The sequence below is a fragment of the Macrobrachium nipponense genome, chromosome 26, assembly GCF_015104395.2.
Source record: "Macrobrachium nipponense isolate FS-2020 chromosome 26, ASM1510439v2, whole genome shotgun sequence".
Lineage (NCBI taxonomy): Eukaryota > Metazoa > Arthropoda > Malacostraca > Decapoda > Palaemonidae > Macrobrachium > Macrobrachium nipponense.
In genome coordinates, this window is record NC_087215.1 from 23063482 (window position 1) to 23081936 (window position 18455).

At 39.8% G+C, this 18455-nt stretch overlaps 1 protein-coding gene across 10 annotated transcripts in view; it reads right to left on the reverse strand.

Moving 5' to 3' along the window:
* Positions 1–6773: 6773 nt before the first annotated feature.
* LOC135200070 (protein glass-like) overlaps positions 6774–18455 on the reverse strand; it is a 1678662-nt gene continuing 1666980 nt past the window's right edge. For all 10 annotated transcript variants that reach the window (XM_064228352.1, XM_064228351.1, XM_064228350.1 and 7 more), the window contains one exon: positions 6774–11173. In XM_064228352.1, coding sequence (XP_064084422.1) covers positions 10203–11173 — 971 coding nt within the window. In that variant the 3' untranslated portion in view covers positions 6774–10202. The remainder of the gene's footprint in view (positions 11174–18455) is intronic.

The following is an 18455-nucleotide window of genomic DNA, read 5'->3' on the forward strand; positions in this document are numbered from 1 at the left end:
ATGATATTGGTTACTATTTGTGGTGATGACTTATATATGTGTGTATATATATATATATATATATATTAGATATATATGATATATATATATATATGTATGTGTGTGTGTGTGTGTGATATTATATGTGTGTGTATATATAGATGCATATATAGATATTATATATATATATTATTTATATATATATATAGATATTATATATACTATTTTGTATATATATATATATAAATATGTATATATATGTATATATATGTATATATATATATATTTAATATATATATAGTATATATATATTGTATATCTAAATATTTATATATATAATATATACATACACACACACATTTATATATATTATTATATATATGTATATAGGTGTATATATGATATATATATATATATATGTTATATACTATGTATGTATATATATATATATATATATGATATATTATATCTATGAATATATATATATATATATATATATATATATATATATATATATATATATATATATAACACTGGATAAGTATAACTCCTTACTATTATGAATCCTAAAATCTACTGTTTTAAAAACTACTTAAAAGCGTGTGAGAACACAGGTCACTCATACTTGAAAGGAAGACTAGGAGCAACTGACCTTATACGACGCGAAAACAAAAATCCCAAACTAAACTTCACTGATAAACAAACTTACGTAGATCTATACGTAGCAGATGTAGGTGACAGCTTATCGATAAAAATTAAGCAAACACAACACCAAATAGTATACCAAACTCTTGTCGTCAAGGACAGAGCGTCTCCGTTTCTTAGAAGCTCCTCTTCCGAAGCACCCAAGGACGATCCAGCGAGACATGAAACCATGGATACGTATTAAGTACCTTTACGTTTCCCATTACTGACAGTAGATGGCGGAAGTACACTTTGCCCTGTACATTGTCATTGGTTACTTATGTCTTTTTCTTCGTTTTCTTTGGGTGAGTAGCTGACAGTGAAGAATCCCTGTATACTACAATAAATAGTAGTAGTCACATTTGACCATTATGCTGTTAGGAAGACATTATAGTATTTTATTTATCTTGTTTTCTTTCTGTATTTTCTGTTAGATGGGGATTTGGATTTCGGATTTTTTTCCCCCTCAAGAGTGAATTTTGTCCTCGCCTGTGATACCTCACAGCCAAAGCGGAAACAGAGAGAAATTCATTTCTCGATATAATGTGGTTCGGATCCCACAATAAGCTGTAGGTCTCGTTGCTAGGTAACCAATTGGTTCATAGCCACGTAAAAATATCTAATCATTAGGGCCAGACCTAGGACAGCTGTTAATTAGCTCAGTGGACTGGTTAAAATAAGATGTAATTAATTTGTGATAACTCACTTTATGTGTCAACCCTTCCATCGGGTAATTATACTAGAACTCTTTATGTAGAACCTTTGAAAGACCGTAATGATTTACGTTTATGCTGAAATTTCCCCTACTTTTTTCAAGTATTGAATTTAGATGTTTCTTCAACATGTATGTAACAGCGAATAAGATCAGTTTCGTAAATAAAAACTTGTGATGCTCATAGACCTTTGTAGTAGTGTATTAGGTAGGTCCCAGGAGTTATAGTGAGCTATGATGGGTGGGATTCATGGTGGAAAATATAGCTAGCTATATATATTTATACTTATACTAGTACATATATTATATATACATATATATGTGTTATGTAATCACCATACGGTATATACATTCTTATCAGTTCCCTTCATACATTCTGTAACATAAATCACATTTCCTAAACAGGAATGATTTTATTCGTAAAGCATCCTTCTTTATCTAAAAAAAACCTATTACCAGGCCTTCATGCTTATGATCAACATGTCTGATGAAAAAGCACATTCCATTGGTCTAGAACAAAAATACTCCACGTTCAGACAGGCATTTTATTATGCACTTTCTGGTAAATTACCTCAGGAGAGACAGGAACTAGAGACACGTATTGAATCCGTCTCATTATGAACGTCCCAGTCTGAAAGCCATTGGGTTCTGTAAAGGAACCAGATTCAAATAATTTCTTCAAATCGAGCTTACTTTTATTTAAAAAAAAAAAAAAAAAAAAAAAAAAAAAAAAAAAAACGCTATTTGCGTTCGACTTCGTGTCCGGTAATGACACCAGATAAGGCAGTCAATACTACTAGCTTCTAAATGTGGCAATTGAACAGAATTTAATTTTGAATTAAGGGAAATATGCCTTAGGCAGTTTATTATTAAAGTCAAGTCTACGTTAAGGACATTGCACTTAATGCTGATCCTTGAGTCTTTCCGTAGAAGGATATTAAATGATTCTTTTTCTTTTTTCATTCAAGTCAAGTCTACGTTAAGGACATTGCACTTAATGCTGATCCTTGTGTCTTTTCGTAGAAGGATATTAAATGATTCTTTTTCCTTTTATTATTATTATTTTTTTTACTTTGTCCAGGCAACCATTTCATCCGCATCATTGTTGCTGTCAATTGGATCTTCAGAAATTCGATACGGTGTCCATCCTCCGAAGGAAGGGTGCCCCTTGGCGATCACCCTCCATTTTAAAAACCGGAGCGTCGGAGAAAGAGGAGGAGGACAGCGAACTCCGACGCCCTGGAGAAGACGAGAATCAACCACAAGCAAAGAAGGAATGAAATGATACGACCATGTCATCTGGCTGGCCCGATGTTTTGTTCATTCATTTTATTTATTATTACTGCAGTACCTACACACTCAGTACCACGGACAAAGGTAAAGAGAGCGCCGTTTAGGGAAGCTTAGCAAAATACACAATAATTTATGACAAATAGGTAGTGAACGTTATTTGTAATACGTCCCCCGCATGGTGGCATATAATAGTGGTGATGGAGTCTTTTACATAATTCATATATTTTTTTTGTATTTATTAATATTATTATTTCGCAAGTCATTACACTTCCGCAGAACTCTTGAACAAAATTCTGCAGACAAGTTACAGATCGGCTGAACCACGCACAGATTTTGGCAGAAGGGTGGACCCTCTCTCTCTCTCTCCCTCTTCCTCTCTGTCTTTGGCACTATTCATTACTGGTGACACGCAGGGCACTCTTCATGAAGTGCTTTGGTTGATGACAATTTGTTGAAAAAAAAAATTCACTTCCCTTCCATTCCAACGCAATCCTGGACAAGATCAAATGGAAATTCAGGAAGTCTTAGGAGAATTTTTTTTTTAAAATTTTCTGAAACATGTTCTACGAGCGAGTGGAGAGGGCCCCGTTCTGCAAAAACTGCTACATTCTGCAACGCCTTGCAACATTCTGCAATTCTGAGAAGTTCTTTCGGGAGTGGTATACATACAAGGGGACCTGAAAAACCTCTACAGTCTTAGAGAACGGCGAAGCAGCAGCAGCATCAGCAGCTGCGCGCACAACCTGCGCAGTGGGCTGCGACCTGATGCTTACCTAAACTGACAGAGTCCGGCGTAGCTTCACCCTTGAACCAAGTAGATTATTAGTCTTTCCAACCAGTATGACAAATTTTTCCATGTGTAAAACATGGGCTTGGTTCAGAGTTGACAATTTTTTCCCACACTACATCTAACACATGAACATTTTTAACTACATAGTAGGACAAGAAACGGAACAAAACCATTGAAGCTTTTTTTTTTTTTTTGCAAGGGGAACATGCACAGAGAAACAGTTCCATGTGCGTCTCTACAGCCCCTGGCCAATGACTGACTCTCCTACACACGCACACACACAGAGAGACACACACAGCAGAGCTCCGCAGAAATCCTCACTCGTTGATAAACAGTGCACATCATTTTTTTTATTTTCATTGAAAAACTCCTGATGACCACGATGAGTCACATCACATGAAGGGGGTTTGGGGGGTTGGGGGGGAAGTCTACCAGGATCATAGAAAAAAAGGGGGTTGGTGCTCCCTCAGATCAGGGAGCGGCGGGGGTGAGCGGGCCCGCACAGTTATTGTACATTGTTCCGCACTTGTACATTGTTCCACACTGCATCAGTACCAACAAAAGTACCCGACCCTTAATAATTTATAAAGACGACAACATGACAACAACAGTCTATTGAACTACTTATTGATAATTCATACAATAGTACAAAGATGATGGTTTGGGACGTGTGCATTTTATATTATGTCTTCTTAGACACCATTTTGAAATGTACATGAAATCTTATTTGGCCTTTTTTTATTATTATTATTATTATAATATATATAGACACCAATCTGTTTATCGCGCGACCTCGGTCTGTGGTTTGGTGGGAGGAGGAGGAGGAGGAGGAGGAGGAGGTGGGTGGAGGAGGAGGAGATGGAGGAGGAGGAGAGGAGGAGGAGAAGGAGGAGGTCGTCTTCGTATTATTCCAACCTCTCTCTATATGTGGTTCGAGAGGTTCGTCTTAGTACCGACTTTTTCTTTTTCTTCCCTCCTGCGCGGCGGAGGAGAAGGAGAAGGAGGTGTGTCCGTCGTGTGGAAGACTGCGGGCGTGTAACGGGCGGCAGCGGCCTCAGGGGTGTTAATTCTTTGCCGACCAGGCCGCATTTGCTGTCGGAGAACTATGCTGCGGCAGCAGCAGCGGCGGCCGCGGCTTGTGAGGTATATGGGCAAGGCATCGTACACGGTATAGGTGCGCTCCGCCCAAGAGGAGGCGCAGACGACTTAATTGTTCTGTTTTGCCCCTGAAGCCGTCTCCAGTTCCCGTCGGTGCTGTGATGAGACCTGCAGTTCTGGCGATGAAGATAATGATGATGAGACCTCGTTCTTCGAGGTGGGGGCGGCGGCGGGGGCGGGTGGAGGGGGGGGGTAGGGGCGGTGGCGGGGAGTGTTGGGTCGCCCTCGGCCCATACACACACACACACACACGCGCACACACTATTATGCAGTAGTATCATGATGCAACACGTTGCGAGGAAGAGGAAGCATCGTAGCCGTCGCAAGCGGCGGCCACTAAGGGCGGCACCGACCAGCATGCGCGGCCCTCCCTTTTTTTAGACGCCGCAAGCGGCGGCATGTGCGAACCGTGACGTCAGCACTAGAGAGCAGATTTCAGAGAGAGAGAGAGAGAGAGAGAGAGAGAAAGAGAGAGAGGAGGGGGATGTCCGGAGTTGAGGAAAAGCTTTGAGGGAAGGGGGGAGGGGAGGTGGGAGGGAAAATATGGAAAAGGTTAGGAAGAGTATCCGAGAAAGAATCCAAGGAAGAGGGGGCGGGAAGGGGAGGGATTTGAGGGTACAAGAAAAAGGGGAAAAAGGTTGTTATTTGTTGCTTGGCTTTAGTCTGGTTTTCCTCGGTGGAATAGAAATAGGAGGAGGAGGAGGAGGAGGAGGAGGAGGCTAAGGAATAAATGAGACAACGGAGATCAAAAAAGGGGTTGGGGGTTGGGGGGCGGGGGGGGGGGGTGGCCCACGTGTGCTTTGGTGGGGACCCCGTACAAACTGTTTTCATGTCCTATTGCTACAAGAGACGAAGAGAGAGTAGTCATATATGGGTGGTCATCGAGCATGCTGGATGAGACGGTGGTTATGCTTGGAGGCTGAATGGCAACACGGAAGAAGGAGAAGGAGAAGGAGGAGGAGGATGATGAGGAAGGAGGAGGAGGAGGAGAACACAGGATTTGCATCTCTCCGGAAATAAATAAAACTCCTATCATAATAATGTTCAATAAAAAAAGCAACAAATTAACAATAATATAATAATGATAATAATAATAATAATGATAATAATACCCCAGGACTAATAAGCACTACATCATTCAACAATAATAATCATTAACTTTGGTAACATTTAGAAGCAAGTACTAACAATGACTCGGAAAGAAGGAAAGGGGGGAGGGGGTGTTGAGGAGGGTTTAGCCCTGGAGAGGGGGGGGGGGTCACGAATGGCGTTCCCTAATACTAGGTAACAGTACTATACTTAATACATTAAATAGGGGACAGGCAGTTTTTTTTCAGCCTTCCAATACTTGTTACGTCACCTTATCTGACAAAATTACAATTCCGAGGAAACAATATCAATTTGCAAAGACTGCCAACACAGCCACTCTGCCTAAAGAGTCGAAAAATTTGTCAGAGCTACGAAATTTGTCAGTGCTTCGAAATGTCCTTCAAAATTCTGGGAGGAACAGAGTGACTTCCATCGCCATCGAGAACTCATCTACTTAATTAATTACATTACAAAAGCAATTCCTACGAATACATAAAATGGAGAGGAAATCAAAATAAAAATTCAAAAAAATCAAACGGATTGGGAAAAGGAGGATTTTGAAAAGCGAGGGTCACATTATTACGGTGTGGAGAGAGAGAGAGAGAGAGAGAGTGAGAAAGAGAGAAAGAGAGAGAGTTAGAAAGTGAGAAAAAAGGGAAGAAGAATTCTTATGTCAATACTATTCATTTTGTCGGTGAAAACCAAGAAATAGAAAAAAAAGCAAACAAACGCACTATGAGTGGTTTAAACGACAAAGTTATGAATTAGGAAAATTCACTAGGAACTTGCATTATCCTTTGTGTTTTATTATTCCTGATACCAGTGAATCTGTCGACAGACTATGGAACTTCGAACGAGAAAGTGATTGAGTGTTTGGCTAGGAGAAGGTGGGGGGGGGGGGGGTTGAAGGCGCCAAAGGTATTAGGGGGGGAAAGGGGTGGTGTCTTCGAAGAGGGGTCAGGTCGGGAGGGAAGCGGCAGGTCAATTCTAAGCAGGAAAGGTCAAAAGGATGATTTTTGTAAAAGGCATCGAAGGGAATGATAGCAGCGGTGACATTTTTTTTTTCTTTTTTTTTTTTCAGGAGGCAAAGGGGGAAGATTGGTAAGGGGGATTGGAAGAAAGGGGTTTAGGGAAAGGAACGAGACGATAGCTAAGATAGTTGTGAAATGGGCGGTAACACTGTGTTGAGGTAGGGGGGGGAGTGGGGGGGGGGTTAACTTAGAATCGACGGGGGTAATCTTACAAATCCAATTTGGAGCCTGAAGACAAAAAAAGGTGTTGAATAAAAAAAAAAAAACTCACGAATACTGGTTGAAGAGACGATACAGAAAAAAAAACAACTTCCAATATAATTTCCATCACCGGGAGTTACGATTTCACTTACAGAATACACTATACCATCTAAATAAGTTACGTAAATATAAAAAAAAGGGTTCACACTGCATTAAAGCAGGTTAATCTATTATACAAACACGATCAAATAATCACGAGGCGCAATTCCAGACCGTTTCGATTGTCACTAATTACGAATAAGGACAGACGAGAATTTTGAACATTATAACTGACTTTGTTATAACAAAGTGATGAAAAAGGCCAGGAAGGAAAACTGTACGTAAAAAAAAAAAAACAAAAAAAAACTTGGTTTTTTGTTGTTGTTGTAAAATTTTTACAGAACCAATTAGAAACCAAGGATGATGAGGACGTGAGAAGGCATCCCAGTGGAAAGAGGAGGAACTATCCAGAAATAACCCTTCTATGGAAGGACGCTGGAAGAACCTTTTCGTTTAGAGCCAAAAGGGAAATAAGTAACGAAAGAAAAAAAGACACGAATATCATAATTAAAAGAAGAAAGTTGGTTAGGAAGCTGGTGGAAGGAATTCGGGTTGGGTGGTTTAGAACTATAGAATTTACGCTAAGCTTAGTCAAGTTGCTAGAGGAGTCAAGTTTGGGGGGGGGAGGGGTTCCGGATCTATTGCTACGGCCTATGGAATAGTAGTAGCAGCATTAGTCGACGTAGTAGGAGAAGTAAGTAGTAGTAGTAGTAGTAGTAGTGTAGTAGTAGTAGCAGCAGCGGTAGTCAGAGAGGTAGCGGTAGTCATAGTAGTAGGTAGGAATAGAAGTAGTTTATAGTGTACAAACATTAAATTGATTCTAGGTCTATTGGTAGTGGAGCAAGAAGGAGCAGCGTTTTAACGGTAAACTATCATCGCAGGAACAGTCAACAGACAATTGGTTTTTTTTATCTCTTTCAGAGTCAGGAAGCTTTGAAGGCTCAATTACAAAAATCTGCATTGAAGAAGCTATAAAAATCTTACAATTCAATCTGTACATAACATCGCTCCAGGGCGGTGTGTTATTTTTTTTATTATTATTTTCTACGTCCTTATTATGCCAAGAACCATTAAAGGTTTAATAATAATAATAATAATAATAATGATAATAATAATAATAATAATAATAATAATAATAATAATCAATCCTAAACTATGGTGGACTAAAATCTACTTTTCGCAACCTCTGTGCTAATGATGATGATGATACAGTCTTGCCTTCAAAGCTACTTGAGGGGAATTTACACTTATTACAATATTGCGCTGATGAATCATAGTCAAAAATTAGACACTTAAATGTGCAACTGTATAAACATATTTGATAATCACACACGTGTATCTTTTACTGTCTCCATGTACTAAGGCAAATATACTTGTTTTAACAATAATACCTTAGTTCTTACTTATTTATTTATTTTTTTGTTATCTCACTTTTAGCAGCACGACACCCGCTTGGCTCAGAAGATTTCCTCACGTCACTGGGTCTTCTTTTCTATCCGTCTGTCAGTCTCTCTCGCGCTTTCGCTTTGCTTCATTTTCTTTTTCTTTTTTCTGGAACTGAGCAAATAACATTGGCGCAATATACGCTACTAATGACGCGGTCCACGTGAATATCTTTCCCAATATATCCTTGAAGTGATGCATCGTATAGGACATGGATGACAGAGCAAACTTCAGGGGTTGCAACTTTCTTCTCGAAGCTTTCGCGCAACTGGGGAAGTGGAGAATCGTGCTGAGTAGTTTTCTTCTTCTTTTTCTTCTTCTCTCTGATGGAAGAAAGTGGACGTCAGACTGACCCGAATGGCAGTTGTCTCCTTTCCTGCAGAGCTTCGAGAATCCTTTTCAGTCGCGTCCCACCGCATCCCACAGGATCACTGGTCTCCCCTGTCCTTTCGGGGAAGTGAATGGATGACCAACAGGAACATCGGTTCTGTCTGTGCCTCGCGAGTCACGGCGGGACTGAGCAGAAGCTTTTCATACGAAGTGGAGGGTATTAACTATCCCTTGTCTCGAGTACGTCGTTTGGTAGGGCTCATACCTCTACCAAGTACCTCGACAAGGGTGAATAAATTCACTGGTGTCACACGGCAATATATCAAGAGAGCTATTTCCTTTTCAGGGCAGCCCTGATGTGAGCTGCTCCATAGCAGGGCCTTGGGCACCGTACTGCTGCTAGAGACTTTTTTCATTAATTCACTCATTTTGCCACATGAGGCAGTCAAGTCACTCATCACTAGTAATAAGGTTCATTTCTCGGATCTTGTTTGATTGTATGCTTGTAATAGGACCTTTAGAATTTTCAACACTGTGCAAACCTTAACTTACACCAGAACATGGTGCTCATTATGCACTGAAATGTACAAAGATAAGATTTCTCATTACAGGTACACAATGACTGCGATCAAGTCAAGCCATGGAAGCAATATTAACATATGGTATTGAACAGCGCCTGCCTCACTGGATCAATTGCGGGGCCACTGAGCCTGGAGGGGGCTTGGTGACCCTTAACAGCTTTGCGCCCCCAGAGCTGTTGGACCACTCAGTGGTAAAACGAAGGCCCAACACCTCAAATTTCCTGTAGATATTGAGTGTCACAGACCGCTGGTCCCTAAAATTGCACTTAAAGTAACTGTGAGGAACTGTCGAGCGGGCGATCTTGAATTCGCCTGGGACATGACGGCCAAGGAGGTGGGCTCAGAGGGAAATTCCATGGGAATCCAAGTAGAATGTTAGTTGTTCCAGGCCGGTGAACGGACTGTCCCTCTGGTAGTATTCTGTTGCCAGCTGAGTCTTGCAGACTGAGCTTTTGATCTTTGGGATGGTCCCAACCTCTATAGGTGTCTGTCTAGTAGGCCTATGGATGGAGCCCCTTGACCTAGATGAGTCCTCCACGCTCAGCACCCTTTTGTAACAACAACAACTCAAGGAACTAACATGGAGAAGTAATCATTAAATTAATAGATAGTCCCTGCAAGGAACTATTTTATTTTATCACAGCTAAAAATACGACAACACAACAGAACAAAGGTGGAACCAAGGCGATGTGACAGACAGATGCGCAGTCATGACGGACAGACGCTGCCTGACCATGACATGTTCACCGGAGGACTAGTAGAGGCGAGTGGTGGGGGTTTGGCTCCCAGGCAGGGGGAGTTGTTGGGTAGGTTCAGGCGCTCTGCTGCTGAGGTTGGTGCTGAGGGGGCGCAAGAGGGAATCCCAAGGGTCCAGGGAGGGAGGTAGGCAGGGAACGGGGGTCGCCATGCAATCGCAACGCCTGCTCCATTCGGATTTCTTGTAAACGTAATGTTTCGCTGACTTCTCCCTCCTGCTGCGGAGATGGTCGACCCTCGTGGTTTCCTAATCGTAGAGATGCTTCAGACTGTGACCTCAGAGCAGATTCCATGCCACCTCCCATACGCAAGTCTCTCATGTCACGCATGTCGGGTTGAGGAGACCCCATTGGTTCTTGGGCTTGATGACCATTGGGCTGTTGTTGCTGTTGTTGTTGCTGTTGCTGCTGCTGCTGCTGCTGTTGTTGCTGCTGCTGCTGTTGCTGACTTTGTGGCTGCCCCTGTGGCTGAAGATGGTGGTTGTTAGCTAGTGTAGAGCGGAGTGCCTCTGCTTGAGAGGCCATGACGTTCCGAATGGTCTCGGCCTGTGAGTTGAGTGTGGACTTGACAAGCTCTGCCTGGCTCTGACTGATCATAGCACGCATGTTGTCTGATGGATATGGACGCATATGATTCATGGCATCGTGGTAACTGGAGATGGAACGCAATGTGTCGGATGGGGAAGGCATGCGTCCTAGGCCGCCCTCTAACTTTTCAGCGGGCGTGGACATCCGCGATGATGCGTCACTTTGGGTGGACGGGGAGGCGGCCATGGCCATGGGCGATGTTTGGTGTTGGGCCTGATGTTGCATCTGGTGGGGCATTCCCATGCCCATTCCCATTCCCATGCCCATGCCCATGCCCATACCCATGCCCATGTGGTTGCCGCCACCCTGTAGACCGACTTGGGCTAAGCCCAGAATGCTCTCTCGCTCGCGGCGCTCGGCGGCGGCGCGGGAGAGGACGTACTGCGCTGCGAACTGATGCTTGGGGTCCATCCTCATATGCTCCATGTGGTTCAACAGTCCTGCAAGGGAAGGGAGGAGTCAGTCGTTGCTATACTTCAGTGCAGTCTCTTACAACAATGCACACAAAAGCACACTATTTATGCAGTCTAAAGGAATTTATAAAGCTAACATTATTATTATTATTCTACAGTGAAAATTTCAAATAGATATACTTTTACTGACTGAACTTAAACATAAACTGTAGTAAATAACTGCAAAATTTAAGACTACACCAAGATTAAACTGTGATTCTTGATACTCAATTTCACAAAGCACAAATTTCGCAAGAAACCTTCATGCCATTGATTTTACCTGGTCAAGATTTCAAACTCGCAAACCAATTACGGAGTGAAAAGTATAAAAGAAATAAAAATATGAAAACGATACAAAATGGGAAAGCAGCAAATACATTCTCGGATACCCTCGTTTAAAATGAGTAATCATTTTTTAAGCATTTGCATAAATACACATACAACGCCCTTAAACAAACAAACAGACAAGTACAAACACACGCACATACACGCACAAACACACATATATAGCTTTCTCTTTAAATTCATCTTTGGGAAAAACTCTCTGCTCAAATTCCAATTCTTAAAAGACAAAATTCACATCTTCACCCAGGCAGAAAAAGAGAGAGAGAGAGAGAGAGAGAGAGAGAGAGAGAAACAAATCACATCAGACAAATTGTCTTCCATTTTCCTTCTCATAAAATGAATAGAAAATCTTAACCATAAATAAATCACCCTTGACGAGAGAGAGAGAGAGAGAGAGAGAGAGAGAGAGAGAGAGAGAGAGAGAGAGAGTTTCCCCTAGATCATCCACCTGTAAAAGAATGAGAGGCGCCAGAGATATAAAAAGGAAAATATATCCCAATGAAGATATATGAGAAGACAGCAATACAGATGAAAACAGAAAGAAATTGAACACAATAACAAAACAATGTGGTGAAGTGATGGTGACGGCAACGAGAAATGGAGGGTATGAATGATGGCAATATAGTGAAGATGGCTGGCGATCAGACGACTTAATGATGACAGTTTTTAGGAAATATGATGAAGATGCCCGATGATGATAACAGTTGATGCTGTCGACAGTAAGATATTACAGTGAATATAATGAGATATGGTACATATGGTTGGGAACAATATAATATAATACCGATATATTAAGAAAATGGGGTATAGTGAAGTGAATGTTGATGACAATGAGATATAGTGAAGATGATGTTGACGACCATGAAATATGGTGAAAATAAAGCTGTCTACATTGAGACAGATATAGAAGACGAAGCTGACACAAAGAAAAATGAAGATTGTATAATGGGACATGACGAATATATTCTTGAAATCAAAGGGACAAGTTAAAGACAAAGTGCACTACAATGAATTATGTCGAAAACAATGTGGACACAATGAAAATTGTCCGCGACAATAACAACACCAGACGAGAATGATTGTCGACGACTCTCAGACGAAAAGGAGGAGGGACGGACAGATGACCACATCTCGATCTCCCTCCTGAGGGTCCAGACTATTCCAGGCCGGAGTCCAGGCCCTGCTGAGGAAGGAAGGGAGGGAGGGAGGGAGGTGCCTTGGAACAATATGAGAGAGAGGGAAAAGTGATAATAGAGAGGGCATATTCGCAGGGAAAAGGGGAGATCCACGGGGAAGAAAGTGTGCGCCGTGTAATTACAGCAGAATAAGTCTGCCGTCCAGCATCCGAGGGAGGACGGATGTGCGTATTGGAGGTTTACGTCTGCACAGCTGATGCTGCTCTGGAAATGGATGGAAGAATGGCTGGAAATGGATGGAAGAATGTCCGGAAATGGATGGCAGAATGTCTGGACATGGATGGAAGAATGTCTGGACATGGATGGAAGAATGTCTGGACATAGATGGAAGAATGTCTGGACATGGATGGAAGAATGTCTGGACATGGATGGAAGCATGGAGGGTCTGGAAATGGGTGGAACGACGGAAGAATGCCTGGGAATGGATGGTAGAATGCGTGAAAGGAATTCGGGGCAGAATGGCCAAAGCGGACGTCAAGGGAAATGATATCTCATAAAAACACTCGATTGGTCACATTTGGCTCTCGGGGAAAATCTTCGCGAATGGTTCGGAAGAAGAACGAAAAGAAGAATAAGAAGAGGAGATAACGATAATGAAAGAACTGGAAGGGGCGAAACAAGGCAAGATGAACGACGACAGACGATCGCGTCTTGTCAGAATTGAAGCCACTTTTTTAACTTTTTTACAATTGGCAAACGATGCCCGATTTCCCAGCGTACACAAATGGAAAGACACTCATGAAAATAACCTGAAAGAAATGACGTTCTCATTCCCCCAAAAAGGAAAAGAGTCTAAGTGCAAAATTACTTCAGCGCAATAATATAGTTGTCATTACGACGCTTGAAATTAAAAAAATAAAAACGTTTAAAAGCGCAGAGATATTACCAGGACAAACACAACCGCCTAGATTATCCAGATGAAAATGACTTCAGTTGATTAAAACATTACTTGCAAAAGAAGCATCGCCATGGAAATAGAAGAATAACGACACTATAATGAGAGGGAAGGGGCTGAGAATTCATATAATTCACCATCACCACTACTTTCTCCACGCCACAACCTGAAAATGCAGGTGAGGAAAAGTGACACGGACAAGTAAATCCATCATTGACATTACACACACACAACACACACACACATATATATTTATATATATATATAGATTATAATATATATATATATATATATATATATTGTTGTGTCAATACAAGATGAATAAATGTACGTGATGAATATATATATATATATATATATATATATATATATATATCCGGTATATATATATATATCCGGTAAAAATGTTCTGTTATAACAAAATTCCATCTAATAGGAGGAGCGCCCTAAAAAACTCCAAAATATAGAAAGTAAGTAGTATTAAACTATATTTTTGGACCGTTTTTTATAGGCTTTTATATAATCCTATAATATTATATATATATAAGGATCCATATATATATATTATATTATATATATATATATATATATATATATATACATACATATACATATACACGACGAAGGAGGCTGTGAGTGTATAGAGTCAGCGCCAGATACTTGGAGGGTTCGGTAAATTTAGCCAGGGGAGGAGACGCGGTTGAATCGGGTGCGTGCATATGTTGCCAACTCTCATTATCTGTGCAGAAATCAGCGGAACGTGAATTTAAGGGAAAATGAATTTTAAAGAGCGATTGTAAGGAGAGGGGACTTAAAGACGTAAAGGAGTTTATTTAAGGGAAGTGTATTTTTGAACGATGAATTAAAAGGGAGGGAGGACTTATTTTGGAGCGTGCTTATGACGATTTACGGAATATCGAAGTTTAAGGAAAAGGCCTCTCTTTAGAAAAAATTCTCATTAAAAGTGTATTTCATAAATATTAAGTTCAAGAAAATTTATTCCAAAAGATGATTTAAGGGAGGGTAATACAGAAGCGAGCTCAAGATAAAGTATATATATATATGTATATATATATATATATATATATATATATATATATATATATATATATATATATATATATATATATATATATAATAATCTCTAAAGCAATAAAAGACACCAATTAGGAAATCAGAAAATACCGTCACACTAACAGGATTTCGCAGAGTTGTCAGTGAAATAAAACATTTTAAAATATACTTATAAAAATATACCATTTTAAGGAGACGCCAGGCTTCCTTGCGGAAATGTCCTCTAAATTGTGGATAAAACGTTAAAAGTATAACCTGGGAGAGGAAAGACAGAACTAAGAGTTAAAATGAACAAAATGAAATGGAATGTGGTATTATGATAGATAATGATAGGAGAATTTTCTTTCTTAGGTATATATATATATATATATATATATATATATATATATATATCTATATATATATATATATATATATTATTAATTCTATAAACCAGTATATAAGCAAAGACTTTATCTTCTAACAAGTATAATGTATAGATGCACATAATGTATATTTGCACACGCATAATTACGAACATACAAATACAGACTAGGACAGACCACAGGCAACGACGCAAAAGTACAAACAAATGAAACGCGATCTTTTTAAGAACAACAGTTCTGCTTCCCTTTTCTCCCACCCGTATAACCCTTCCCATCCCCCACCCGACCCAAACCAACACTCGGACAACAGGGGTATATAAGGCAGGAGTTAATCAGTAAGCGCGAACAATTGCCAAACTTCCTTGGAAGAGATCGGGCAAAAAGCAGCGTCTCCCTTTCATTTTCATTTACAAGAAGGCCTCATAATTCCCCAGCCCGGCCCCAAAAAACGGGAGCGGAGCGCGATCCCTGGAAGCTGGAATGAAAAAAGCGCTCTCAAAGTCGCTCTCTGGAATACGCTATCCATCTAGCACCCTCGACAGTTCATGCAATGGGCTGAAAAATAGCCAAAGAACACGGGAGATGAGCATTTAGAGAATATATAAATCTGAGGCGTCGGCAAGGGCGAAAGTCGCCCGTTGTAAAGCACCGCGCGGGCAAAAGAGGGGTTCATCAGCCGAGGGAAAGCAATGAAACGGAGGAAAATAGTTAAGAAATGCATAAAAATCGGATGATGTAGCATGCAAAGTCCGACGTGTTATAATAGGCAAGAGGGTGAGAACTCTGCGCCGCGCTAAAAAGTTCAGATGTGATGGTGGAACAATCAACGAAACTCAACTAAGTAGCAGTATTAAGTGTCGCTATATTTCTAAAGGGAGATGCTTCATAGAAGAGGGAGAGAAGAACGATAAGAAGGAAGGAAGAAGGTAGAGGAAGACAGAGAAGATAGAGAGAGAAGAGAGAGAGAAAGAGAAAGAGAGAGACTGCAAATTAAATTCGCTAAGGCAAAAATGATTCACATTAGACATGAACTTAATAGAGACAGTATCATGCAATCCATTAATATCTGGAGATATATAAAAAAGGAAAGGTTTTGCTCTTTATAATTGCGACAGAGAGAGAGAGAGAGAGAGAGAGAGAGAGAGAGAGAGAGAGAGATTTGCCATATAATCTAATCCTATCAAAGGGCATCTTTACATAAAAGCGACTTTTCCCACAGCGCAGATATACTTCAGAACGCGCGCTCCTCAATTCTGTCAATCAACGCTGATCGATTATCATCATCATCAATCACAATGATATACAAAAGGAATAGCTCATATAGATCGGTAATTGTCCCTGCTACTATTGTTAATGCTATTTATTGTTTTCGAAGACAAAGTTTATTCAAATGCCCCCGGACGGAAATGGACACAAATCACTGATGTATTGGAAATGTTTTCAGGCTCAGATTTCTGATAAAAAGAGAGACCGGGGGGGAGAAAAAAATGCCAATCTTTGATGTTCGAAAAATGCTCACAAAAGCATTATTATTATTCATCCGTGAATGACAATGGCGAACTAAATTAAATGTATATCAAGGGGGCTGGACGGATTCCTTCCATTACCAAATGATGACAGATTATCGGCGATGAAAAGAGACAAAAGGCCTCGCATCCAACAACAGCCAGGTCCTGGAAGCTGTCGGTGGAAGTAGGCCGCCATGACGGTGATGGCAGTCTTTGAAAAAATGAAAAATAAAAGGGGGGAAAAATGTAGAAAAAAATGAACAGTGGCAAAGAAAAAAGAACGCTTAGCTTCGCGCGATGATCTCGCCAGGAAATTAGTACAATGTTCCTCAAATACTCCAGAGGTCAAAAGCCACATTAATAATAACTTTCGGTTTCGTAGAAATAGGGAAGTAACAAAATGCGCATCACCGCTGTACTTCCGAGCACTCGGATGTTCTAATACATATAACGCAAGATGACTGCTGAAAGGCATAGACAAATCTAGGTCAAAGGTCAGATACTAGAACGGACGAGGTCATTCGCCGCCTTCATAAAACTGAATCAAAGAAGAATTTCCCGTCAACTGTCAAGTTCGGAGGTCCACACTAGACCCCTGCTGGCATAAGGGCGACTTAATCTAAGCTAACAAACCAGGTGTCAAAAGAACTCGCATTGAAATGTAAATAGAAATATAGTCCTGACAATTTATAATAAATTTTAATGTTTACTTGGCGTCACTCCATTCATGGGCTTGAACGATTTTTCATACACTGGCGTTGCAAAGACAGCGGTCAACATAATCGAATATAAACAGTTCGTTATCTTACAAATTTTCAAGATCTTAGTGAAAAAAGAAAAAAAAAAAAAAACTTCCGATGAACATTTCTAGTTAGGAACAAACGGTTCTCTGAAGGAATCAATACCTAAGAAAACTAATCGAATTTCATATATATATATTTTATATATATATATATATATATATATATATATATATATATATATATATATATATATATAGATATACATATACATAAGCTACAGATAATGTTTGCACGGAGATGTTTCAGGTAACAGCAAAATAATTTAAAACTATACCCTCATTTCACCTTCTAAAATCAATCAGAATAAAAAAAAATCAAATAAAAAAAATCTGACACATCATCAAAACTAAAATAACGCACGAATAATTTCTACATAACCCACGACGCAACAACGAAGGAGGAGTTTCCCTCCGATTAACGAAAAGCTTTGCAACTTCGAGAAAATCTTTCAAAGTCTCGCTAAAAAAACAAAGGGATGGGGGGGGGGGGGGGGGTCATGAAATCAGAGACGAATGCCTGGGCTGGACTTATCGGCGTACGGAGGCGAACGAGGTATATAGCAACAGCGGCCGATCTGGCTTGTTCCGGTACCTCGGCGTAAGCTCAGCGTTCTCCTCGGTTCGTTTTCGTCGACGTTTACCGAATTGGGGATTCGGTAACAACGAGAAATGATTCCGTCATCGTTCGTTTTTCTTTTTTTATTCTTTATTCTTTTATTATTTGTCTCTACATTGATAGAAAATGTGATTTACTTGTTAACGGCGGTGAGTACAATATGTCTGTAATTTTTTTTTTCGTTAGAATAAAATACTATAGGTGTTTCTTCCATGAATGTATTTACAACGACAACAATAATTAATATTAATAATAATAATAATGATAATAATAATAACAATAATAATAATTAGTTTTTCGTTAGAATAAAATAGGATGTGGTGTTTTTTCTATGAACATATTTACAACAATAACAATAACAATAATAATAATAATAATAATAATAATAATAATAATAATAATAATAATAATAATAATAATAATATGTAATTTAGATACGATATTTTTAAGCGACATTTTTTTCAAACCG